At 44.4% G+C, this 27,304-nt stretch overlaps 1 protein-coding gene across 3 annotated transcripts in view; it reads left to right on the plus strand.

Moving 5' to 3' along the window:
• Positions 1 to 27,304, plus strand: part of Fancd2 — a 728,399-nt gene that overhangs the window by 381,408 nt on the left and 319,687 nt on the right. For all 3 annotated transcript variants that reach the window (XM_068387949.1, XM_068387938.1, XM_068387943.1), the window contains 2 exons: positions 20,804 to 20,958; positions 21,106 to 21,242. In XM_068387949.1, the coding sequence (XP_068244050.1) occupies positions 20,804 to 20,958; positions 21,106 to 21,242 (292 nt within the window). The remainder of the gene's footprint in view (positions 1 to 20,803; positions 20,959 to 21,105; positions 21,243 to 27,304) is intronic.

The following is a 27,304-nucleotide window of genomic DNA, read 5'->3' on the forward strand; positions in this document are numbered from 1 at the left end:
ACGATGTCAAAATGCCCCTTCCAAAATTCACGGAGGGTGAGTTGAGTGCTTTCGGTCACTTCGAAGTATCTTTTGAACAGATGCTTCGTGTAAAGCTTCTTAAAGTTGGCAATCACTTGCTGGTCCATAGGCTGGAGGAGAGGGGTGGAGTTCGGTGGCAGATAGAGAACCTTGATGAAGGAGAAGTCAGGATGAATGATGTCCTCGAGGCCAGGAGGGTGAGCAGGGGCATTGTCCAGTACCAGGAGACATTTGAGAGGACGATTGTTCTCTTCTAAAAAAATTCTTGACAGCAGGACCGAAGCAGACGTTTATCCACTCAATAAATATGGTCCTCGTGACCCAGGCCTTGGCATTAGACTTCCAAAATACCAAGAGCGTATCCTTCGTGATATTTTGTGCCTTGAAGGCATGAGGATTCTCTGAGTGGTATACCAGTAGGGGCTTAATTTTTAAGTCCCCACTGGCATTTGCACAAAATGTGAGGGTAAGTTTGTCCTTCATCAGTTTATGGCCAGGAAGTTTCCTTTCTTCAATTTCATCACAGTTAAACACTGGAAATTACTTTCTCAAACTTCTTTAGGAATTCTTCAGCTGCTTTCTTGTCAGAACTGGCCGCCTCTCCATGCCTGACGACTGAGTGAATACCAGTCCTCTTCCTAAAGCGATCAAACCACCCATGAGAAGCCTTGAACTCTTGGGGGGCTTGCTGTGACTTTCCTTCGTCTTTGCCGTCTCTCTGGGCTTCCACGAGATTGGCAAAGATGGCGCTCGCCTTGTGCGAAATTACCGATTGCGTGAGTGTATCACCAGCGATTTCCTTCTCTTTAATCCGTAGATGAAGGAGTCTCTCCAGCTCGTCGTTGATTGAGGTCCTTCCACTGGCAAGGACAGTCATGCCTTTAGAAGACTTACTTGCTTTAATGGCTTCCTTATTCTTGATAATTGTACCAATCGTAGACTGGTTACGGCCATACATACTAGCGAGGGTAACGATGCGCGTGCCTTCTTCATATTTCTTTATGATCTCCAGTTTTGTTTCCATAGTAATCATCTTCTCACTTTTCCTTTTAACATCACTAGCAATCTTGGGACCCATGGCTAACGAATTAGTTATAATTAAGCACTAAAATGCACAAAAAATACGATATCGCAAGCACTCACACGAGATCAAGTCTTTACGAAACGCAAACGAGATTCTGAACTGAGCGCGCGTATAACAAAGAGAGAAAGAGGCAGCATCTCTCTCAGGCATTGTGGGAGGGATTTCAGCCAATGGTGTATCGGTATCTTAGTGACGCCGTGACGCCGACCAATAGCAGACTAGCTTCTTAGTGATGTATGCAGTGACGTATGAGCGTGGTGGTAAGCTAGTGACTCGCACAGTCGTACCCGTAAAAACCGCCAAGTTTGAGTTTTGGAATTCAGTGCCGTAACTCGCAATGTCGTAACGAGGGGACGAAAAAACATCGTATTCCACACCGTAACGTGAAAAAAACGTAAGCTGGGGACGCCGTAACCTGGGGGTCTACTGTATATGGATTACTGAGGGAAGGGATTGTGGCCTTTCAGAGATTGGATTTGGTCTTTCTCTTCTGAAGGCCATACACCTTTCCTGGACTTCTGACAGTACTGTATACTAACTGGGGGATCACCTTTCCCATTCGCGGGTTAGGTTGAACTTCTGATTGTTTTTCTTAATTATTTAAGTGAAATTATAATTATTTGTAATTTAACTTTCAGCTTCTCCGCGGGGAACACTTCCCTTCGGAGGATCAGTGGTTCTTCTTATTAGTGAATATTTTTAGCTGATTTGAATAATTGTAATTCTTGTTTTATTACAGTTACTCTCCGCTCTCCTTCTGTCGATGTTTACTGGGGAAGGGAGGGCACAGTTCTTATTTTGTTTGTTCCCTCGGTGGTCTCCTTTCTCGTCACGGACTAGGTATTCCTCCCGAGGAAGGTTTTTATTACATAATTTATTTTATTTTTCCTCTGTTAGCAATGCAGTTGTTCTTCATTCGACTAAGAGAGCCGACAATGCAGAGATGTTCCGTTCATGCCCAGGGAATCTGTTGTCACTGCCAGCCCTCAGAGGGCGTCATCATGGGCTTCGTCCCTTCTCCTTAGAAGTACGCCCGTGGTAGCACCTGGTTAGCACTTCATCTTCGAGGAATTAGCTCCAGCTACGCTTCCTCAGGGAGCACTCTTGGCAGATCATCTTAGAGCGCTACCAGTAGGTTTGCCTCCAGGGGTTGGACTACTTTCCCTTCCGAGGGAGAGTTTTCCTCTCCAGGGTTGGGGTTCTCTCCCCCTTCCGAGGGAGAATCCCTGCATCTTCATCATCACTTCATCGACTCAGACTGCTGTTGCTGTCTTCACCTAGACTACGCTCCCCTCCTTGCAGTCTCTCTCTTCCTTCGGGGGCGGAGCATAGTCTTAGGCAAGTCTCTCCTGCGAAGTGATCACCTCTCTCGTTTGCGGGAGGGGTCATTCATAGAGACTCCTCTTCGGAGGATTGCTTCTCTGAAGGTTGCCTTGCTGATCCACCGGCCCTCAGGGGCATCATCCCTTCTCCTTAAATGTATGCCCTCACCTCTGGTGAAGAGAAGCCTCTTTGGTTCTTCAACAACGCAGCCTTCACCCGCAGAGGAGCCGCCTCCTTCCATTGTCTTCAGGCCTGTTCCTGGACCTTCTCCTGATGACGCTGCAGCTGGTCCTCGATCTTCAGTCCTGGACTCTTCTGTGGATCTTTCGCGAGCTTCATCGATGGATGTTTGTCTTTCCAAAGGACACATCCCGGTTCCTGATCGTCCTACCAGTTGACCTGCCGAGCTGCCATCGCCGTTCCTGTCTCCGGTACAGCCTCTTGTGGCCATACCTAAGCATACAGCACTAACGCTCTCCAGCGCTAGAGCACCTGCAGTGCACCAGCACTCGCCAACATCTCGTTAGCACCAGCCTGTTCCTTCACGCTTTCCAGAGAGCCTGTGCTCTCCAGCTTGTCAGCCCTCTACAACGCTTCGGTGTTCGCCTGACTTACAGCCTTCTGCTCGTCCTCAGCGCCATCCAATGCCTCGGCGATCTCTTGATCGCCGGCACTCTCCAGCACACTCTCTCCGTTCCAGGGAGCAGCGTTTGCCAGCTCGCCAGTGCAACTGTGCTTTCTAGCTCGAGCTTGTCTGCGCTCACCAAAACCACAGCATGCTCCTGCGCAGAGCCGATCTGCGGGGCATTCTAAGGAGACCTTTCAACACCCTGTGCAGCGTCTTACTGCGCATTCTAGGGAGACTGCTCAACACCCTGCACAGCGCTTGACTGCTTACCAATGCTCTCCTGCACACCAGCGCTCTTCTGAGCATTCACCAGAAACTGCGCACCAGCATCCTCCTGTGCACCGCCTTACCACGCGCCAGCTCTCTCCTGCGCATTCTGTGGAAACTACACACCAGCATCATCCTGCGCGCCAGCACTCTCCGGATCGCCAACGCTCCAGTACTTTCCTGCGCACTCACGAGAGAGGCAAAAAGAACGAAAGGGAAAACTTTTTGGCAGGTCACCATTGCCCCATTCCCCTCCCTGCAAACGCATTACAGCACGCCCGACGGGGAATGAGGGAAGAGGGAAGAGACTTCACAGAAGGGTTCAAGATCACGAAGATTCCATCTTCCAAGGTGAATCAACCGTATCTACTATCGATCGAGACTCCTCACAGGGAACCCTTGGTCCCTTTCTCTTCCGGAGGATTTCTGACAGTACAACTGTTAACAAACACGATCTGGACGTTGCAAACGGCCTATCACTAGCTCGCCAATCTCTAATTGCCAGATCGCCAATCACTAGCTCACTAGTCTGCCAATCCCCGATTTCTAGCTTATCTTCCACCAATGAGAAATGATCATCTGACTGATCGCTAGATCACCATTTGCTGATCACTAGCTCGCCAATTGCTAGCTCATCTTTCTCTGATCATTGACCTCCAGTCTCACTAATTGCTAATGATTTACGATTGCTAGTGTGCCGATCACCGATTCCCAGGCAATAATCAGTCATCAGCTTGCTGATCACTAGATTGCAGAAGGCCAGCTCGTCTTTATTTGATCATTGACCTCAGCTCGCCGATCGCCAGTCCTCGATCGAGAGGTGATCATCAGTGGCTCACCGATCACCAACTGATGATCATTAAGCCATTCTGCTGTCTCTCAGGGTTCTCTAAGCCGATCACCAACTCGTTAATCGCCAACCCTCCTTGACTGACTGACCTGACAGCCTTCATCTGCCTGTCAGTTACCATCTTCGGCTCACAGATTGCCGATTCACCGATCATCGGCAGTTAGCTGTTCACCAGCAGTTCGTCACTCAGACTTACTAGGCAACATTTGAACGTGGTTCCCATACTCAGAAGGCAAACAACACACTTCTCGCTACTCCCTGTTCGCCATCACTCCAATCCTCTAAAGCGATAGGCAGGGGATCGAAAGTCCTTAACAGCGGCTTGTTGACAGGTGACTACTTGCGAGCACTCTCCAACTGCACAGTAGCCACGATACCCATCCATTAACCACTGATTAAAATTTGCCATACCGATGCTGTTCTAAGGAATAGCATCAATCTCGTCAGGGCGCATGGTAGGGTCAAGCGTTGCCTTACTTGCTTCCATCAGTTAAAGGAGTTCTCTCCTAGGGAAGAATCCTTACTCAGGGTATAGCGTCCCATCCTTTTTGCCACGAGTCAAGACCCCATCGTCAACAATCTTCCATGTGAAAGGATCCGCAAGGAGCTGTCCCTTTGGTTCGATGTCCACATCATGTTGGAGGAGTTCGGACAAGTGGTATGACCACTGGTCTTGATGTGCACGCTGGACCTAAAGGACGCATACTTCCAGGCCCAAACCATCCATCTTCCAGGAAGTATCAGAGATTCAGTCTAGACAAACAAGAAACACCAGTTCAGGGCACTGTGCTTCGGTCATTCCACAGCACTCATCCTGGGCTCACAAGATTGGCTTCCGTCTCCTCCGTTTCTGGACGACTGACTGACCTTAGCAGACTCGGTGGCAACCTTGTGTTAGCACCGGAACTTCTGAAGTCTTTTTACCAAGATCGGGTGATCAAGGTAAACCTTTGGAGGTCTTCCCTACTTCCTTCTCAGAAGACTGGTATATCTGGGAATGATTCTAGACATCAATCTCTACAAAACTTTTTCATCAAAGACAGGATAATGAGGCTTAGAGAGGTCATAGGACCCTTTCTCAAGACGAGAAGAACTCCCAGCCCAGAGTGACTATTCCTCCTCTGACACCTATCATCCCTGGCCTGACAAGCCTTCAACGGCAGCCTCAGGATTTGTTCTCTCCAGTTGCGGCTTGAGTCCAATTGGAATCAATCAGGCCTTTGATTCCCTGAACATTCTAATCCCGTGGGACCAGAAGATTGGACAAACCTCAAGGGATGGGTGTCAGTCGAGAATCTATGGAGTGGTGTAACCTTCTCATCCTTCCCCACCCTGCGTACTTGATGCTGTGCTTAGACAAATAAAAAGAAGGGTAGAGGGACCATAGTGCTGCTCCATACAACCTCAGGCCTCTGGACAGAGTCCGAAAGTACTTCCACTTAAATCTCTTAAAGAGATGAAGACCAACTTCCAATCCTTCAACAGCCTCAGTTCCTAACAGGCCACTCAGTGGTGTGATGAGCAACAACACCACATAGGGGCTCACATCAACAAACAAGAATGAACTTGCTTGCAGCCTCTTACCACCTAACAGAATAAACACTAAGATGGGCCGAAGTCTACTCTGTACCACCATCAGCCTGCTTCATTCCAGACTAGAGGAATGTGCTCGCCAACAGTCTGTGCTCAGCATCTCAGATAAGGTGTACCAAATGGTTTTTGGATCACCTTGTTGCCAACAAAGTCCTGACTTTACGGGGTTCTCCAACTGTGGATCTGTTCGCAACACCCCTAAACCTCAGGCTTACGCTGCTCTCCAGTCCTAGACCCCAAGACTCACTGGTGAAAATCATGCCAACAACCATGGGTATAACAGCGATGTTTACGTCTCGCCCCTTTTTTTTGTCTGAAGAGATGGGTACTCAACAAGGCTGGAACATCGGGCAGCCTCTCAAGGGCTCTCATAGCTCTGCTACGGCATTACGCAGAACGGTTTCCAAACCTTCTGCAGCTCCTGATAGAGCCTCTAAGAGAACCTTCTCCTCGTCACAGACAACCACACTTCAACATCTACCACAAGCTATAGCTTCGCTATGATTGTACGCCTGGAGACTACCCAGTATCTCCTCTCTCGGAGAGGTTTTCGCAATAAGTTGCGAAGAGGTTGTCTGGATATCTGAGGAATTCCTCAGCATAAGTCTACCAGGCAAAATATAACATCTTCTGTGGTTGGTTTCTTGGGAAAGCGTATCTCTCCACTCGATACCTCTGTTCCAGCAATGGCGGAATCCTCGAGTATATGCAGGAGGAAAAGACCCCCTTTTCAGTTTCAGTAGGTAATGACGATCACAACCTTGAGCCTCGCCTTCAAACTGAAAGGAAGGGACATCTCCTCATCGCTAGGTCTTTCCCATCTCGTGCGGAATTACAAAGTTGCCTTTTCCCAGTCGGAATTGAGACCTGCCTCTCGGAATTGAGACCTGCCTCTCGGTACATGGTTCGAGTTCTCCGAACTCTAAGGAGATCTCCCTACGGTCCACTTCACCGGGCAACAAATTTTCTCCTGGTTTAGAAGACAGTGTTCCTATAATAAAATTTTGGAAAATTTTCTTTAAAACTTTTTCTTTTTCAGTCTGTGTGCTCTTCTTGTCGGCCTCTTGCACACTTGTCCTGGATCTGAGGGCCGCTATTGTAGTACCTTTATGTCCTCCATTGAGGCGAACAACCCACCACTTGTGTCAGGCCTGTAGAGATTGGTGGTGTGATTGCGACAACACTTGTCCTGAATGCTGGGAGTGGTCTGCCTCCCAGTGAGAGAGATTTGAGTGTAAGCGCAAAAATAAGTCTAAGCGAGATTCTTTGCCTTCGGGGTCTTCCTCGATGTTGAAGTAGTCTCGGACTTCTTCTTTGACCCTCCGTCTCTTCCTGAAGCTCCTCCTCGATCGGTCTCCCCTGGGGAATGGCCGAGTAGTAGCGCAGACCAATTAGCCCCAAGTCAACCTCAAGGATCGAGGGACAGTACTGTTCCTCTGGAGAAACAATTCTACCCCTTCCCCCAGGGAGCGCCTGTTCTTTTTCCGATTTGTTTCAAGTTTGGCTATCGCTGGGCTTGGCTGGTCCCTTCCTCTTGTTTTGTTAAAGATTTTATAGTTTATATATGAATTATTTATTTTGATGTTATTGTTCGTAGAATATTTTATTTTAACTTTTTTCTTCTCTTCACTGGGGTATTTTCCGTATTAGGGCCCCTGGGCTTATAACATCCTGCTTTTCCAACTAGGGTTATAGCTTAGCAAATAATAATAATAATGATAATCAGTTGAGCAGGAAGCTGCAGGTCCTTCTTAATTAGGGATCTCTTCATCTGGTGGTTTTTTGAGAGATTTACTATGTATGTACCAGGTCAGTAATTCAATATAATAGAAGAGCTGCTGTCATATACTTTGATAAAGGGGACCCTGCAATTGCCTTAATTCATCCTGGGGAAAATTAGCATTCTAACCAATTACTGTAGTTGAGCAGGAAGCTGCAGGTCCTTCCAAATGAGGGATCTCTTCATTTGGTGGTTTTTCTGGAGATTTAAGAAATACTGTACCAGGTCCGAGTTACTCTGTATAGCAGAGGAGCTGCTGCTATATATGTAGATAAATGGGACCCTACTATTAACTCAATTCATCTTTGGGAAAAGGAATATTCTAACCAATCAGTTAAGCAGGAAGCTGCAGGTCCTTTCGAATGAGTGATCTCTTCTTCTGGCCCTTTTTCGGGAGATTTGCAAAGCAGTGAATTATGTACTAGGTCAGGGTCATTCCGTATAGCAGGGGAGCTGCTGTCATAGACGTAGATGAAAGGACACCTTCACTAGTCAAATAACTGGTCGTTATCCAATGCCACCAACTGATTCCAGTTCCATAATTTAAGGATGGGTGTGTATAGCAAGGAAAAATACAAGTTACTTTAAATTTTTTTTTGTTATTTTACATAAATATTGTGTGGCATTAGGTTCTATTATAGCAGTAGGTGATGCTTTAGTTTGATTGGGTCTTTAAGTGAGTTTGGATAGTTTTGTATTAAATTTAGGCAAGTATGAGAGTTTCTGTTGTTTTTCTGCCCTTCATGGGAATTGTTTATTTAGTTTTTTCTCGCTCACGAATTGTGCTATATTGTATTGCAAAATGAAATAAAAAGTTCTTGTTACTATCAGTTGAAGAGGTATTTTTAATGGATTCACGAAATATTGATTAGGTTTAAAGCCGAGGTCTTTTAGGTTGGTTTGTAAAGGGATTTAGTTTTCGGATATTTTTTTAGGCTCTTTCCTTCACTTTGTGGCGGGATGTTGCAAAATACAACCCCCACACCCTTGAATCACTCTAGCTGACAAATGTCTCAACAAAACAAACTTTCCCCTTACGTTATCTAAAACCAGACTCTTAGACTACGTTATCTAAAACCAGACTCTTAGACAAAAGGACAAAAAACAAAACAAAACATAACCTTAAAACTATATTTCTTAAAACTTAAAAATAAATCATAAACCATCCACACACAAAACACTTTAAACTAATCAAAACTTAACACTTTAAACTAGAATCAACAGCATCAAAAACTTTACACTAAATATACCATAAACACCATTCAAATAAACACAAAAAACCCTAACAAACTTAAATTACATCGCACACCAACACCAAAAATAAATATATATATGAATTATCTTTTATGAATATTATGGGACACCAACACTGTCGCCACACACAAGCCGGACTGTCTTTACGGCACACTGACACAACTCTGTGTTTAACAGTTCACTGGGTGGCAATTTGCCACAACTACTTCCCTGATTGAGGTTGTGGTTATTATCGTCATATCATCATCATCATCAATCGAAAATTCCTTCTTACAGCCAAAGTCGTTACCGATTATATTCAAATCTAAAATAGCAGTCAGTTCCAATTCCCTTATAACAAGCCAGGTCATCAATCAATATTCAAAATATCTCTCTCAAAGGAGTAAGTCTCACCAAGGAGGAATCACGGCCTGCCAAAATAAAAAAGAAAAACACTTTCGAACACTTCTAGCTAACTAAACTATCGCACTATAATCAAAGATAAATAATAGATTGTTCCTATCATTCACAATCACGACAAGCAAAGATAAACAAAACTGTACTTACTTTTTAAATAAATAAACACTTCCACGCTGGTCGAAAAATTGTATAAAATATAATCCAGCATTCACAACAGCCTCTAGCTGCAGTCAAAATCAAAATAAGCATTCACCCAAGACATTCACCACTGTCGTAACCTAAATAAAACACAAACAAACAATCTCATTTATACCAACAGTCTTTCTCACAACAAACAATTGATCTCTCTCTCTCTCTCTCTCTCTCTCTCTCTCTCTCTCTCTCTCTCTCTCTCTCTCTCTCTCTCTCTCTCTCTCTCTCTCTCTCTCTCTCTATTTGGCAAACAAAATATGAATAAAAATAAAACAAAAATTAATCCTCCACAACTTGACCATCTCCTTAAGAGAGTAGGATTCAGCAAGGTGAACCCCAGGTAAGATTAATTGAAATAAACTCTATTATGATATTGAAATTTATTATTTCAAAATTTATAAGGGTTTTCTTAGTAGTTTCTCCCACCTCCTTACTGGTTAGTGATGTCAAGAGGTTCTTTGGCTTTGAATTAGACTAAATTTGTATACTATCGCCAAGCCAATATTGTTTATGATAGAGCACCACAATGATAACAAAAACTGTACGTACACTCGCTTGCAAAGATATCGCTACCTTGTTCTAAATTTTATGCTCAAATGGTTGTCAACTATGTTCTTTATTATATCATACACATTTTACTTTTTCTCTTGGGAATATTTTCAAAATTATATATATAAGGATTTAATTGATTTTCACAATAAAAATTATAGTCATATTTACGTAATTCAAGTAAAATGACAAACAATATGAAACATTTTGAAACATTTTGTTCATTTAGGGATGAGAACAAATTAGAATCTATCGTAAATTGTTAGACTTTAAATTATTTTTTTATTTAATTATTATGTTCATTTATATTTCTTATTATTTTAAAATATTTTGATGCAGTTTTTCATATAATTTAGTCTACCTTTTTACATTAAAATATCCATCATTATTATAGTTTTTTCTTTGATCGATTTTGCAACTATTATGTTATCCAGTTTGACGTAAAATAGGTGAAAACTAGTAACCCAATCAGTTGATTAAGTGAAACAAGCTCAAGTTTTTTATACGTTATGACTGATAATAGAAGAGAACAAAGTTCTCTAGCATTGCGCAGACCCATGATAAATATGCACAAGGCCAACATACCGAAAACAAATATAGTGTGACAATTAAACATACACAAAACTACAGTTTATGGATGATAAATAGGGAAGCTGAATTGGGAACTGTGAACCAAATGCAGGGACAAGGTAGACAGAAACTCACTACCCTGGGAGAAGACGAATTGATTGTTGATTTTACTCTTCATTCATTAACTAACTCAAGAGTTATTAAAAGGAAACTAGATCTTCAGGTTTTGACAGCTACTATCCAAAGATTACATAGAGCTGCCATTCACCATTTCAAACCAGCCAGGAAACCATTTTTGACAGATAGACACTGTCAAGAAAGGCTCTCTTTTGCCCTAGAATACTATCCCAAGGCCGATGAATTCTGGAAAAAAGTGATCTTCAGTGACAAAAGAAACATTTTCCTCTGATGAACACGGCAGTCTCCACTGTCGGTGCAAATGAAATACTAGGCAAGATTCAAACAGTGTTAGGGAATTTTTATCACAAATGATTTACAAATGCTACAATACCGCATCATGAAATTAGGCCTAACATCTGAAACATTATCTGCCTTAATATTCATATAAACCCTAGTTCTAATGGTATGAGTAATGCACACACATATATAAACTTTAGACATAAGGCATTAAGCAATGCACACATACACACACACATATATATAAACTGTTAGAGCAATGTTTTTTCCTGGAGCTAGAGCTTATATATCTTCTTATGGATAACTACCCCATCCATGATTCTAAATTAGTAACAGATTGGTTAATCACCCAGAGATTATTTGGATTTAGTAGCCTGCTAAATCACCCGATTTAAATCTAATAGAAAATATTTGGGCATAGAAGCTAAGCCACTGGTATGCTATTAACGCCGAGAATAAGAATTCTTTAGTAAAGCATGCAAAATAAGTGTGGGAATTTTGTAGGCCTACACATCCTGAAAACTATTGTGAGAATCTTGTGGGATCTGTGTCAAGGTGACTGGCCCAAGTAATAGATAAAGGAACAGAGAGTGAGTGAGTGAGTGAGTGAGTGTTTGTTTGTTTGTTTGTTTTTAAAACATGAGAAATTCGTAGATAATTTGTATTTTTCATAACAGTACAAACCTTAGCTTTTTATTTAGAGGTATTACTTTTGGCGTAGCTGAAATGACGAGCCATTAAAATTTAGCACGGGTTAATAACCCATACCGCTAGTTAGAGGGGGTTTGGAGGTAGCTTGCTACCGCTTCCACTCACACACCTGTGATTTAGCTCACTTTGCTTGGAGGTAGGACTTCAAGGGGGATAGGGCTGGTGGGCAAGTTTGTATAAATAGCTAAGGTTTGTATTGTTAGCAAAAAAAGGGATTTTGAAGCACCCGAAGCTCGGACCAACCAGGGTGAGGGAAAAAAGGGAAAAGGGTGGGTTCACTGGCCGACACAGGTCCCTCGCCCAGAAATAGATTTTTCCTTCGTCAAAATCCCTTTTTTTGGGCTTGACCTGTGTCGCTCCGTGAAATCATAACAGAGAAATGGTACAAGCTTGGGAAGGGTTAAACACAAGGGACTGAAACTAAAAACATATAATGCTAAAAGAGAGTTTAATAGTAGAAAAATATTCACAAATATAAAACATAAGATATACAAAACAAACATAAACTGGAAAAATTCTCAAAATGAAAAAGCGAATACAACCAAGTAAAAATACAAATTCCAGGCAAAAAATGTAACCTGAGGTAAGGATGCACATAAAAAGTACAACAAGAATGGTAAGGGGAGTAGGCAAGGCAGACTAAATACGCTCCTTGTGAGGAGACAAGACAAAAAATGAAAGGGGAGAAAAAAAGAAGGGACCTATTTACAATGGTTCGTCTCTACCCGGAGGAATAATACATCCAGCCGCCACTATCGCAAATTTAAGGGCCTCCAAGGATTTTAAATAGTGACGCTTAAAGATTGTAGGAGATTTCCACCCGGTGTACCTTTTCAAATCTTCAAAATTCATGTTATGGAAATAATTAACTCACGTTGCCACAGCTTGGACATCATGGGCATGGGGAACCGAGAGAGGATTGGCCTGTTTAATAAAATAAAGCATTTGTTGTCGAATTCCCTTTAGGAAAAGAGTTCTGCCACATTCCCGAATAAACAAAGGGCCTGAAGATGTAGAAGAAGTTCTACGCAAATAACCTTTGAGGGTGTAGACAGGACACAGAGAAAGATCCTGAGGAAGTGGAACAATTCTCCACGGAGTCCATCTGGACTGGGGATCTTCATTTTTAGCTAAGAACAGTCTATCCGGCAAGAGTAAGACCTCCCCAGACGGAAGAAATTCAATGTGACCCGGATCTCTGGATAAGGCTGACAGCTCAGATATTCTAGCACCGGAAACCAAACTCAACAAAAATAACGTTTTCCTAAGGATTGTTAGGGAAGAGCAAGAATTATTATCAGTATCAGAAGCCAGCCTATGGACATCATTGAGAAACCACGAAACCGCAGCAGGTCGAGTTGCTGGTTTCAATGTAGCACAAGCTTTGGGAATGGATGTAAAGTACAAATCCGAAAGATCAATATTGAACCCTGATTGAAAAATTCTCTTCAAGGCGGACTTAATCGTGGTAATAGTCCTTGCAGCTAAACCCCCTTCAAACAATGTTCAAAAAAAGGTAACTGCAAAATTGGGAGTCATCGTTCTAACATCCGAATCCCTCAGGAACTTGGCCAATTTCCGAACAGCAGAATCATACTACCGTAGAGTAGAATCCCTCTTATCCGATTCCAGGAACAAAGTGTTAATAGGATCGATAGCAGCATCCTTCTGAGCAGCAAATTTCATGAAGTCCACAAAGTTAGAGCACTCAGCATTCCTGAGGAAGCTGACACACTGCGAGTTTGTACTGTCTGAGACAGCAACGGGTTTCGAAGCCGTCAAGGGTGGAGACCCAGCTCCGCTAGGAGAGGAAACCAATTGCTTTTTGGCCAGTTGGGGGCCACAAGGGCTACTTGACCGTGGAAAGACCGAAGAATGTCCAGAACTTGCATCAACATGTTGACCGGAGGGAAAAGGTAGATCCTCTGCCAGGTATTCCAGTCGAGAGACATAGCGTCCGTGGCATAAGCCTGAGGGTCCAGGTTGGGGGCTACGTAACACCGGAGTTTGTGGTTGATCTTCGTGGCGAAGAGGTCCACCTGAAGACCTGGAACCTGCCGGCAAATCCAACGGAACGATTGGCGGTCCAGAGACCATTCCGATTCCAAGGGAGTCACCCGAGATAGGGCATCGGCTACGACATTTCGGACACCTTCTAGATGAACCGCTGACAGATGCCAAAGGCTTTTTTGCCACAAAGGAAAAGATGGCAATGAACCACCACTGCGCTGTCCAGAAGCAACCTGATATGCTGGTTCTTCGACGGGGATAGCTTCTTCAGGGTCAGGAAGACGGCCATGGCTTCCAATATATTGATATGCAATCGACGGAAGAACGCTGACCACAAGCCCTGTACCTCCTTGAACGGGGAGTAACCCCCCCACCCGGCGAGGGAGGCGTCCGTATGGACAATCAACGCTGGGGGAGGGTACTGAAGGGACACCGACTTGGCCAAATTCTCAACTTTTGTCCATGGAAGGAGCCTTTTCTTGAGAATAGCTGGAATTCTCGAAACTTTGTCCCGGAGACTGACGTTCGCCCTGGACTGCCATACCCGGTTGATGTCCTTCAACCTGGCCTTCAACATAACATCTGTGACAGAAGCAAACTGGAGAGAACCCAGAACCCTTTCCTGGTTCCTTCGAGATGTAAATTTGGATCTTAGAAACTGTCTTGTGGCTCTTGCGATCTCCTTCCATTTCTTTGGGGGAATCGACAACTTAGGAGTGCCCAGATTCCATTGGAGTCCCAACCATTGGAAGCACAACGCCAGAACTAGGTTAGACTTCTTGAAATTTATTCGGAACCCTAAGTGTTCCAGAAACCTGATGACTTTGACTGTCGCCTCTCGATATTCCTCGATGGTGTTGGCCCAAATAAGCCAATCGTCCAGATAGGCCACCAACTGTACGCACTGGGCCCTCAATTCTTGAACTACCGAGTCCGCTAGCTTCGTGAATACCCTTTGGGGCTATGTTGAGACCAAAGGGCATCACCTTGAAAGCAAAAGCTTGATTGCCTAGCTTGAAACCCAGAAACGGACGAAAATGACGCGCTATTGGAACATGATAGTAGTCGACGGTAAGATTGATAGAGGTGGTGACGGCCTCACGGGGAAGTAAGGTCCGTACCTGCGAGACGGTCAACATATGGAACCTGGTCGCATTGAATAAAGGTGTTCAAGCGAGACAGGTCTAAGATGACTCTTCGTTTGTTGGAGTCTTTCTTTGGCACGCTGAAGAAGCGACCTTGAAACTAAATGCCTGATCCGTTGAATCGCATTTTTGAGAAGAAGTTCTCGTGCGAAATCGACGAGTTCCGGTTCTGGGGATTGAAAAAAATCTGACTGATGGAGGGGGTCCCTGAATCCAACTCCACCCCAGTCCGTTGGAAACTATGCTTCGAGCCCAACTACTGAAGGTCCAATTCTCGCGAAACGAGTATAGCCTCCCCCCCCCTGCGGAATCTCATTGGATTGCCGGGGCCTGCCACCTCGGCCTCCACGGGGTCCTCGGCCCCTTCCAGAGACTCGACCACCTCCCCTGTAGCGAAAGGGTCCTCTAGACCTACTTCCCCTCGGCTGCCTATTATATCCCTGCATCAGGGCATGAGACTCAAAAGCAGGGTTAAAAGCCGGCGAAGTGGAAAAGGAAGACGAAGGCTGAGGTGGTTGGCTCACCAGCACGAACTGCTGCCGGAGTTGAGTTTAGGAGGGGACGCATGTCTCACCTGAGAGACAGGCATAGCCTGAACTACAGGTTGAGGCTGGGAAGCCTGAAAAGGGAGAAACCGTCTAGCCTTTTTCCAACCCCTCAACTGCGGGTTAGCCGAGTCAAATTTTCTCTTAGAGACAAGACCCCACCTCGCCTGAAGGGACTGATTGACACGCGCTGCCTCGTTGAGAACCGCGTTGACCAAGTCTTCAGGGAAAAGGTCTGCTCCCCAGACCGAGGCCTTGATCAACTTGTTCGGCTCATGCCGGATAGAGGCGTTGGCAAAGACATGCTTACGGCATGCATGACGAGCGACATTGAAGTCATAAAGATTACACTGAAGGGTGTGAAGGAGAGACTTAGTGAGGATCTTGAACAGAGCCTCGTCCGCATAAACTAAGGAAGACATCTCCGCCATAGTAACAGAATTCAGGGACCTGCTCAAACGGACACGAGCCTCATACTCTGTCCGAATCAGGGAGTCGGCCAACCGAGGAAGAAGCTCGCTAAACTGAGTTGTAGCACAATCAGGAGCCAACTTCCCCACAGTGAAGGTCGACGGAGCATCGACCCAACAATCTTGGTCCCCCGGAAGAAGCAAGGAAGTTAAATCGGTCTCCCGAAGCCGAGGCATAGGCTTTTCTTCCATTACCACCGCCAGGGTAAGATCCGCCACTTTGGTGGTACACGGAGTAGGAGTGAGCTCCTCAACAACAAACTTAGTATATGTGCCTTTGTGAGGAGTCAACTTCGTATTCACACACTCCCATTCAGTAAGGGTCCGGAGCCAGGCGGACTGAGCCTGCTTCTTAGTAAAGATAATAGTCTCCCTTGGTACTTTATGCACCCTAACAAGCGCCTCATCCGTCAAGCGTGCGTAACCCGGGAATGGGAACTGCAAACCCGGTGGATAAAACTCAAAGTCCTCCACCGGCTGGGTACCACAACCTTCAATGGTTAACATGCCTTCCGAGAAAGGGGCATGCAGACCCAACCTCCATGGGTTGCTTTTCACAAAGGTCGGGAGCTTTGAAGCATTTGGAACCACAAACTGCTGTTGCTGTGGGAGGCCAGATCTCAAAAGAGACTCCAACATGGACTCTTGGTTTTGCAGCCTCTGTCCAAAAGAGGTCATGGATTGGATTTGGTCAGCAATAGGGCCAATCTGGGACTCTACAATGTTGCCCACTTTCTCCATCAACTCGCTAGAAAAGGCTACCGGATCGAAAGCCAATTCCGGATACTAGGCTTTAGAAACTTTCGCCCTCTTATCTATGAATTTGTCATTTGTTCCGTAACTGGAATACAAACCTACGCCATTTATTTAGGGGTGACTAACCCGTTAGGAAGGGTGGACGTCCCAGCCAATTTGGCTTTTGGCTTTTACTGGGGGCCACTTTATCTGAGTATGTTAATACTCAAAATAAGGGGTCCCTTCCCTTGATATAATCTTCCTACGAAAGGTCGGCGGCCTATGCAAGCTGTGTGTCGAGATATTTAGAAGTGTGACCGTCCAGGTAAAGTTATTCCGAATCTTCAGTAGGAAAAACTGTTGCAACCAAGACCTTCCCAATACCACCTCGCCAGGGTATGGGGACGCAACAGTATTAGCTTAATACTAGGTACAAAAGGGAGGGTGGTTTACCTGCAGCGGTTTGAGGTCAGCTTGTGCAGAGAACCCAGGATGCTGCATTCCCCAAGAGAGGGGAGGATGAAGAAAAGAATAAGAGCCAGTCAAATCTTTTCATTCATGCAGACTAAAACCAGGTAACAGTGCCCTCAACCTTCTGCAATTTGTCCAATTAGGAGCTTGAGGTATTATACCAGCTGTTGTGCAGCCACCGCAGGACCGATAGAAAACGTATCGAGCCTCCTGTGGGTCATGTCTTGCAGGTAGTGGGATGTGAATGTAGTTTGTCATTTCCACACCCAAGCCTGAAGAACCTGCGTCACTGAAGTTTCTCTTGAATGCCAGGGATGTAGCTACGCCCCTGACATCATGAGCTCTGGGGCGACGTGAAGGAGGAGGGTCTAGATTCAGTGCATGATCTATGATCTTGCGAATCCATGCTGAAATTGTGTTCTTGGTGACCCTCCTCTTGGTCCTTCCTGTGCTGATGAAGAGTCCAGGCACACGAGGACGGGCTGCGGCTGTTATCTTAAGGTAAAGCCTCAAACTCCTCACTGGGCAGAGTAAGAGATGATCAGGGTCATCTGTTACAGAATGAAGACTCGAAATCCGGAAGGAGTCGAATTGAAGATCCGCTACTCCTGGGTTCTGAGTCTTAGCAATAAACTCAGGGACGAAGCTGAACGTTACCTCTCCCCATCCCCTTGAATGGGCGATGTCGTAAGAGAGACCATGAAGTTCACCGACTCGCTTGGCCGAAGCCAAAGCTAGCAGGAACACCGTCTTCCAAGTAAGGTGGCGATCTGTTGCTTGGCGTAATGGTTCATAGGGAGGTCTCGAACCACGTTCCATGGGGGAGGTCTCACTTCCGACTGGGGACAGGTAAGTTCATAACTCCGTATGAGTAAGTAAAGTTTTAGCGATGAAATGTCCAAATTTTTTCAGTCTAAAGGCAAGGCTTAAGGCTGAGCGATAGCCTTTTACTGCCGAGACTGACAGGCGCATTTCTTCCCGCAAATACACGAGGAACTCCGCTATTGCTGGAATAATAGCATTGAGAGGAGAGATACCCCTTCCACGACACCAACTACAGAAGACCTTCCACTTAGCCTGGTAGACTGCTGCTGATGACTTTCACAGGTGTCCAGACATCCTGATTGCAACTTGTTGCGAAAATCCTCTTTGAGAGAGGAAATGCTGGTAATCTCCAGGCGTGATGTCATAGCAAAGTTATGGCTTTGTGGAATATGTTTGCATGTGGCTGTTTGAGTAGATCGTGTCATGGAAGGAGTTCTCTAGGAGCCTCCGTCAGGAGTTGCAGAAGGTCCGATAACCATTCTGCGTGATGTCATAGCGGAGCTATGAGGGTCATTGAGAGGTTGACCGATGTTCTGGCTTTGTTGAGTACCCTCCTCATCAGACAGAATGGGGGAAAGACGTAAATGTCGATGTTGTCCCACCGTTGTTGGAATGCATCTTGCCAGAGAGCCTTGGGGTCTAGGACTGGGGAACAGTATAACGGGAGCCTGAAGTTCAGGGCCGTTGCGAAGAGGTCCACTGTCGGAGAACCCCACGCAGTCAGGACTAGTTGGCTACTAAATGATCCAAAAATCATTAGGTACTCACTATCTGAGATGCTCTGATCTTGTCCGGAATGAAGCGGGCCGATTGTGGTATCGAGTGAATCTCGGACCATCTCAGCTCTGCGACGGAGACGCCCTCTGTGGGCCGTTGGATCAGCAATCTGACCATGTGCAGCAGCAGTCCTGCGAAGAGGAGTCTTTATGAGAGAACTCCTCCGAGGGGGAGAAACACTCGCAGGAGAGACAGACGTAGGACTAAGTTTCCCCCTCGAAATATGATCAGGAACTGGGGAAACTAAGTCGGCAGCAACAGCTGGAGATTCTGGAGGGACAGGGGCGTTGGCAGAAACCACAGAAAACACCTCTGACACCACAATGTCGACGAGCGCAAGAGGATCTACCTCCGAAGTCGACAACAACAGCTGCACACTTGCACACCGGAGGATAAGCTGCAGCAAGGAGTCTTTGGAGAGCTGACCTGGAAGCCCCAAAGACGACCATACTTGTAAAACAGAAGACATAGACAAGGCCTCACCCGGGGGGAGACGTGGGGCAGCTTCGCTAGGGGAAGCTACACCATCTCTCGAGGACCAGGGTTGGCCGCAATTAAAAGTGTTTACGCTACTTCTCGACGGTCTCTCGGAAGAGACTGAAGGAGTAGAAGCTTCGGAGGAAGGTCGGAAGACGGAAGAAGAGGCTTTGGGTTTTTACCCCTTCAAAGGAACCTTCGAAAGAGAAATATCCCGCTTAAACTACTACTTCCGTCGTTGGCCAAACCTCTCCTACTGGGAGGCATACCACTCCCAACACTCGCTACACGGGTTGTTACTATCACACCGTTGACCTTTGCAGATGGGACAAAGGGTGTGAAGATCAGTCTCCACTGCCGACACATAGGTTCCGCAGAGTCGCCCATCGAGGCCAGGACTGGTGCGCATGGTTGCAGAAGTCAACTCACACACACTAACAAAAAGAAAAAGCACCAAAGAATTAATGGCAGTCAAAAAATAACGGCGAAGGATGAGGAACGGCAACGACCTTACACCATCCAAGCCTAAAGCAAAGTGGGCTAAATCACTGGTGTGTAAGTGGGAGTGGTAGCAAGCTACTCCCCCCCCCCACCGCTAACTAGCGATATGGGTAGTTAACCCTCGCTGAATTTTAATGGCTCGTCGTTTCAGCTACGCCGAAAGTAAAACCCCTGAACAAATAGCGTAGGTTTGTATTCCAGTTATGGAACAAATAAATTTTTTGTTTCACTATTTTGATTACAAAATAGAATAAATTATTGTCCATCATACTTATTTATTTTCCTATTGAATGATCCTATTCTATATTTAAAAGAGAGGGGAGAGAGTTCAGAGAGAGAGAGAGATTGACTTTGAGTAGAGCTGGTGCGTGGAATGCCTGCACACTCAATGGGGATTCATCTTGCACTGATTGAACTCCAATTATTGATATGGTCCGAGTTAATTCTCTGCCCAGAAAAAGGTTGCCAGATACTTATTTTACATTATTATTCTTATGAGATGCCAAAACATTTTGAAACGGGTAGTGATATTTTTTGCAGGCGAATGTACATCACCATAAACAGAAAAACTATAATTGTAATCCATAGCCCAAGTGACAAAATGTCAGATAAAATTAGTGAACATGGCAGAGCAGACACAACATGCAAGGCTGAGTACTCTCCAGAATAGCCACTTCAACTGTAAGATGGACAGTAACTGTGATTTTGAAATGGTTTTCATAGATGAAGATGACAGAATAGATAAAAAATGCTAACCTCTTGATAAACCACCAGGCATCCTTGGTCCTTCTAATGGCCTCAACAATAAACCATCAACAAAATGTAGAGAAAATAAAAACTGACTGAATAGTGGGACTTAGTGTAACTTCAAGCAAGAGAATTCTAACCCAAGACAATGGAAAATCATGATACAGAGGCTATGGTATTATCAAAGACTAGAGAACATTTGTTTGATTTTGGAGTGTCCTCCTAGAAGAGATGCTTATCATAACTAAAAAGTTTCTCCTGCCTATATCAAGTTGAAAGTAAGACACTGCAATTAGGCTACATAGTTAATCACTTGAGTGAGGAAGAATGATGATGTTTGCTTGGTATTGATTGATTCACATATTTAGTATTACTTTAAATATTTTAAAATTTGTAATGTATGGTAAAAAAAAAATAGAATACCTTGTTGAAAGATTTTACAGGTGATTTTTTTTTCTATAGAATGTGATTCAGCCATCTTCAAAAAAGATCTTCGATGGAGCCTTAAATCGCACCGCCTGTATAAGATGCCCGAGATTGTTGAAGTATTTGTAAAGGACTTGGAAAATCACCTAGAAGACCCACTGAGGCTAAAATGGGCCTTATTATACACTCAGGTATTGTGACAAATTTTCAGCTATGTGATTGGTCTTGATTTTGTCTTTTCAATTTTTGATAACCTGATTCATTTTATTGTCTTGATTTATAGTTGTTCACTGAAGTTTTTGAGTTGTTGATGAGTACTGTATTTTAAACATTTTCAGACTGAAGCTGGTTGTGAGAGTGCAAGAGGAGGACAGCAGGATTCCCTTTTTCGAATGTGTTTGAATATAGAAGAACTCCAACCTGCGCTCATAAAACTTCTGACAGAAAAATTTTTTGAAGTTGCTTATGATGAACAGTAGGTGGTATTTCTCTTCTTGTAGATTTTAGGATTTCTCAGCAGTCCATTAACAGAACTTTTTTTATAAAGTATTCTCAAACATAGATTTCACTAGTATATAAAAATGTTTATCCGAGTATCAGTATTGCATAAAATAAACAATGTAAGAAGTAATCAAAACCTATTCAATATGGTTATTGAAGATGTGTGTTTCTAATTAATATGATCAGTAGATTCTATATATCCTAATTTTTATAGTAAAACTTGCCAGACTGCATTATGCTGGTAAAGATGGCTCTGTTTTGACCATGATAAAACTTAAGATTATTCCTGCGTGGATACAAACTTACAAGTCATTTATGTGGGTAGCTCCTCTTCTTGTTTTCTCTACGACAAAGCAATCAAAAAGATATTGGTTTAATTGCATCATGTTTTGTTGCTAGGTAACTACTGCGCTTACTGCGCATAATTCCTGCTCACAGCCTTCCTCATGACACTCCTGATCTTGAAGTGGGTAACATATACCCAACTTCCTCTCTCTGGGATCAGATATCCGCATTATCCTTTAGTGCTTGTTCCTCTTGTGCCTTTGATATTCACTGTCACATGTGTTTTGTTTTTATTTGTGAGTCACGAGTGTGTGCTTTACGACTGTCTTGCATTCGATGCGTTCCTGCCCTGGCCATGATGGATACCCTGATGGTACATTTATGAACTGGGTAGAATCACCATGTGAGTACTGTAGGGAGTGGTTGTCCTTCCAGTTGGAGAGAGAGCATTCTTGTAGTAAGAAACGATCTAAGAGAGATTGTTCTCCATCTTTTTTTAGCAATGACAAGAGACGAAAGATCAGTTCTGTGGCAAACTTTATCCTCCAACCAGGTCCTTCGTGTTAGGAATCCCGAGGCTCCAGTCACAGATGATGACCTCCCAGTGGGAAAGAGATCGTTCTTACCGCAAGAAACAATCTAAGAGAAATAGTTCTCCTTCTTCATCTTCTGTCAGCAATAACAATAAACAAAAGATTAATTCTGTGGCGAACGTTGTCCCCCAACCGGGTCTTTTGTGTCAGGAGCCCACTGAGGCTCCAGTCACGGATGACAACGGCCATTACAGTATAACTTTGTCAATATATTATCACCAAGTGTTGATAATGTACAATACAGTATGAACTTGAACCAGTTCTTGTAGCAGATCCTCTGGCTACGGCCGTTGTGCTTCCTGAGCCGTATCCTATAGCAGTACCATCAGCCACTGATTATCCGGTTTTGTCTAGATCTCCCTCCCCCCTACAAGTGCGTTGAGCGGAGCTCTCTATATGTTAGATTATACAGATAAGATTTTCCACTCCTGATGTATCTCCAATTATAGCTGTGTAGGCATCTGTGTTCTCTTAAAGTAGACCCTGTCACTTCTACCTGTACTGAAGCAGTTAGCCTTATTGATAGACCCTTACTACCAGTCCCCAGATCGAAGTAATGAGCAAGGCCTGCCTTGTATGCCCAGGGGTCCTTGGCAGAGATCTCCTCATAAGAGTTCCCAGGATGCATCAGATGACATATCTCTTTATTATAAGGGTAGTCAGACCGCTTCAGCTGTGTCCCCCCTCCAAGACTTGGCAATGCCAAGCTGCTTTAAACAAGTATCTCCTTCTAAGCCTAATAACATTGTGAAGTCTAATCCTGTCCTGTCGTTTAACTCCCAATATCATTCTGAGGGCTTTGTTCTCAAATTTATGTAATCTATTGGAGATTGTTTCATTGTCATACCATGATTCATGTCCATAGAGTAACACCAATCTCACTAAACTGAAATGTAGTCTGATTTTATATGTAATTTCAGGCGATTTGATTTCCAAATTTTAATTAACCTAGCCATTGTCTGATTTGCTTTTTTTCAATCTTTCACTAAACTCCAATTCTAAAGACCCTGTATTAGAGATCATAGTTCCCAAATACTTGAAGGATGCTCCTTCCAATGATATTTCATCTTTCATTGCATACTCCGTTCTCATCATCTGTCTTTCTTCTATTTATCTTCAGCCCAACCTCCAATGATATTTCATGCATTCTGGTAAGCAAGCATTGCAAATCCTGTGGTGTTCTGCTAAACCATAACCAGAGAGAAGGATCCAATGTACTGTGTGGCTAGTCAAAAGACCCCAAAACTCTCTGCGGTAGTATCAACGTGTGGCTGGTGCCCTGGCCAACCTACTACCAACAAAGATGGTAATGAGACAGAAAAGTTATGAAGCAAATAGGGAAGTATGGTATATAAAGTAAATGGGAAGAATGAAGATTTAATAGAGGACAAACAGATGCAAGTAGATGAAAGCAATGTTGGTTTGTATTTGGATAAGACTACTTATGACCATGGTAATCTCTCTTAGTTAGAATTGATGGGTCTGTTGACGATGAGGGATTTCCAGTGACATCTCGGTTGTCTTTTGAACAAGACTTCCAGTTTAGACATGTTTTACATACCAGTGATGCAGAACCAGCTAGAACTTGTCATTTGCCTTATGTCATTGGATGCTAAAGGTTTTAGACAGATCTTTACACGGATGCTTCCAGGATGGGTGAGGTACAACCATACATTATCTTCTGTCCGTAAGGTGATGGGAGAAGGAATCATCCCTATACACTGAATTAGTGTGTCGATGTACTTTTGAAGTTTGGCATTAAGTACTGCCACAGACCCAGTCCTTAGCATCCTTAGTAATGCTGTGCTAAGTAAACTTTGTCTTCAGTAGCTATGCAGTAGATGGACACGAGGGATGCGAGAGGCCATGGATGAAATCAAATACTTGTTGGTGTAGGGGCCAGGTCTCCATAAGTGTGGCCTACCAGTAATGATGTCAGAGAGGAGGGTGGCGTTGGAGTCGTCGAGGGCGACATCTTCCCAATGGAGGGATGTGCAGGATGTCCTGCAAGATTAGTACTTTGGATCTATTCATTGGACATCTGCCAAGGTGTTGTAAACCAATCCCAGGTGATTAGTAGCCAATTTCATTTTCCTAGGGACGTGATGAAGGTAGCAGTTGTATTCAGCCACGGCAGATAGATGTTGGTGTTGACAGGCGGACAAGGCGTCGGACTGTCAAGTGAAGGCGTGCACCAGAGCCATGTGGTTTGTGTGAATAACGTACCTTCAAAGAGAGTATCCAGATTCTGCCTTGGAGAGTTATCTACTGAAGAAAACCAGTGGGCGGGACGACGCATTGACCATCTACTCGAGTACTGCTCCAATAGCGACGTTGCTGGCATCGGTGGAGAGGAGGAGAAGGCCAGGTGGCATGGGAAAAGTTAGTTGATAGGGCATTCTTTAGGTTGCAAATGGACCTCGCTTCAGGTCTTTTGGCTTGCCCTTTAGGGAGACCTAAAGGCTGGCAACAGTGACAGTGATGGTTGGCAGGAACTGGTGATAATAGTTTATCATGCCCAAGAATTCTTGCAATGTTTTGACGGTTAAGGGCGCGGAGAAGTTCTGAACGGCTGCTACCTTCTCAGGCAGGGGTTGGTCGCCTTCAGGAGTGATGCAGTGCCCTAAGAACAATGCTTTGTTGGTGCCAAAGGTACACTTGTCATACTGAATTACAAGACTGTTCTGTTGTAGGCAATCGAGAACTGAGAGTAGGTGATGGAGGTGTCCTTTGGAGGAAGAGAACACAATTATGTCGTCCATAGAACATAGGAGAGGGGGCTGTTCTCTAAAATGCCATCCATGAGATGTGGAAAAGTGGGCCCAGCATTACGAATGCTAATTCAAGAGTAATTGAATGTGTATGTACTGAAGGGGGTGGTGATGGCGATATTCTGGGTTCATAGGCACCTGATGATACCCCTTCAAAAGGTCGAGAATTGAGAACACCTTCACTTTGTACAAGTAGGATGTAATGTCGACAATGTTGAGAGGGGTACTGATTTGGATCTGTCTGCATGTTCAGACGACTGTAATCCCCACAAGGGCGTATGTAGCCATCCTTCTTCAGGACGATGTGTAAGGTTGACGACCATAGGTTTGAGGCCTTTTGGCAAAGGCTCATTTCTTCCATTTTTGTGAACGTTAGTTCAATGGCTGCCAAGTGATTCGGGGCCAGACGGCTGAATCTGGCAAACACCGTGAGCTCCGTCCTCTTGATATGGTGATAAATACCATGCTTGGCAGGAAACTTGGATATTTGGGGAAATTTAGGATAGAAGACATCCTGGTACGACGTGAGAAGGTGGGCATAGGCATTTGTGGGTGTGCTTATGTAGAGTGCGAGGTTGGAGAGGGCAGGATGAAGAGGTGTCGATGAGGGTGAGTCTGCGTTGACTAAACGTCAATGTGCCACATCAACCAGGAGGTGGAAATGGACGAGGAAATCCGTACCGAGTACTGTAGTGGCAATGTTACATCGGCAATGAGGAACTTAAATGGTAGTAGGCTCTTCCAAATGTTAGTGCGAGTGTCTTGTACCTGTGGTTGGGGATCTCGGATCCATTAGCAGCTACCAGGCAGACGCCAGTAGACTTGGAATAATTATGTCGTGTCCTGGAGAATGACATTGGTATAAGGGAATGGCAAGCACCAGTGTCTACCAAAAACTGCACACCTGTACCTGTACCATGTAAAAAGAAAAGATTTGTGACGGGAGGCTACCGCAATGGCGTATTTACAAGTTTTTTGGCCACTGACAATCTTATGCACATTTCTTCGCAGCAGTATCGAACCTGGAGTGGTAGGAGCAGAAATGTGGGTTATGGACATCAGTAAGTGGCTGTAGAGGTCGTTGGTTAGGGTGTGAGCTAGGGCAGCTTATGTGGGTGGTGGGCAGCTTTGTCACTGCTTTGGCATGTCATGGGGGCGGGATCTGTCTTTACCGGATTCACTTCAGCTACGGTCAGTGTTGAATGGTTGTTCTCTTCGTCTGGAGGCGTTGATGCAGGTCTTGAATTTGGAGAAGTGGCTGGCCATAAGGACTTCGACTTTGGTCGTCAGGTCTTTCATGGACAAGGTATCGACATCGGGAATGGCGGTGCATATAGGTTTGGGTATGCGTCGAACCTAAAGGGTACGAAGTAGGCTCACTTCCTAAGGAGAGCCGTCTCTAGCAGGTTACCGGTGAGAGATACTAATTATTTCCCTGAGGGGAAACGAAGCCTTTTTGGGCCACAACCGCTGTTGAGATATCTGAAAAATCTTGGCTATATGAGCGGCAAGTGATGGTGAGTACCGCTTTGGGAGGTATGTGTGAGGGCATTGTATGCTATTTTGGTATCCCCTCGGTAACGAAGCCAATCGGAGATTTCTAGGAAAGTGTCCTCGTGTTCAATGCTTTGCTGCTTGAGTAAGTCATGCCCTTGGTGCAAAACTGAACTTCTCTGCTGGCAAAGGGTGGCAGTTTCATCGATGCGGCGTGAGTTAAAGAGTCAGGATGAGTGAGCGGCATCGTAAGAAGCATAGGGCACAGCACTGGCCGAAAAAAATCGATGGGAAGCTTGTTCTCAGTTGGTTGCCAGTTGTTGCAAAGTAGCTGTGAAGTACTAACAGAAAAGCGAGATGAATGGAAGTGACTTTATTCAACAAGGTAACGAGCTTATATACAAACAGTTGAAGTCAACAAAGTGACAAAAATTCTAACATTGTGAAACATGCAATGGCAAGCTTAAACAGGTTTTTCTATTATCAGTGCGGGTAAGAGCAAGAAATAAAAAAAAGGCAATAGCAGTATAGTGTATGAGTGTGTATAAAACATAAGGCACAAGCATAAATTTAGTGATTCATTCAGTGATAGTGAATGTGTTTCAAAAGAGAGAACTCCCGTTACTTTAGTAGAAATGTCCATGGAGGGCAATTTTCCTTCAAAACAGTAACCCTATCCTCCTCTCTCGTCTCCCTCATACCAGCCGCTAATCTCCTCAGATGTAAAGTACAAGTTAATTTCTTGATATTTCTTTTTTATTGTGAAATATTGATATATATTAATTTCTAATGTTGCTAAATTTCATAAGAACCTTTAAAAGTAATTATATTCTATATTTGTATATATGGTCTTGTGGAACAGATAGTGAATTTTCTGTATTTCCTATGAGAAA

The sequence above is a fragment of the Palaemon carinicauda genome, chromosome 1, assembly GCF_036898095.1.
Source record: "Palaemon carinicauda isolate YSFRI2023 chromosome 1, ASM3689809v2, whole genome shotgun sequence".
NCBI lineage: Eukaryota > Metazoa > Arthropoda > Malacostraca > Decapoda > Palaemonidae > Palaemon > Palaemon carinicauda.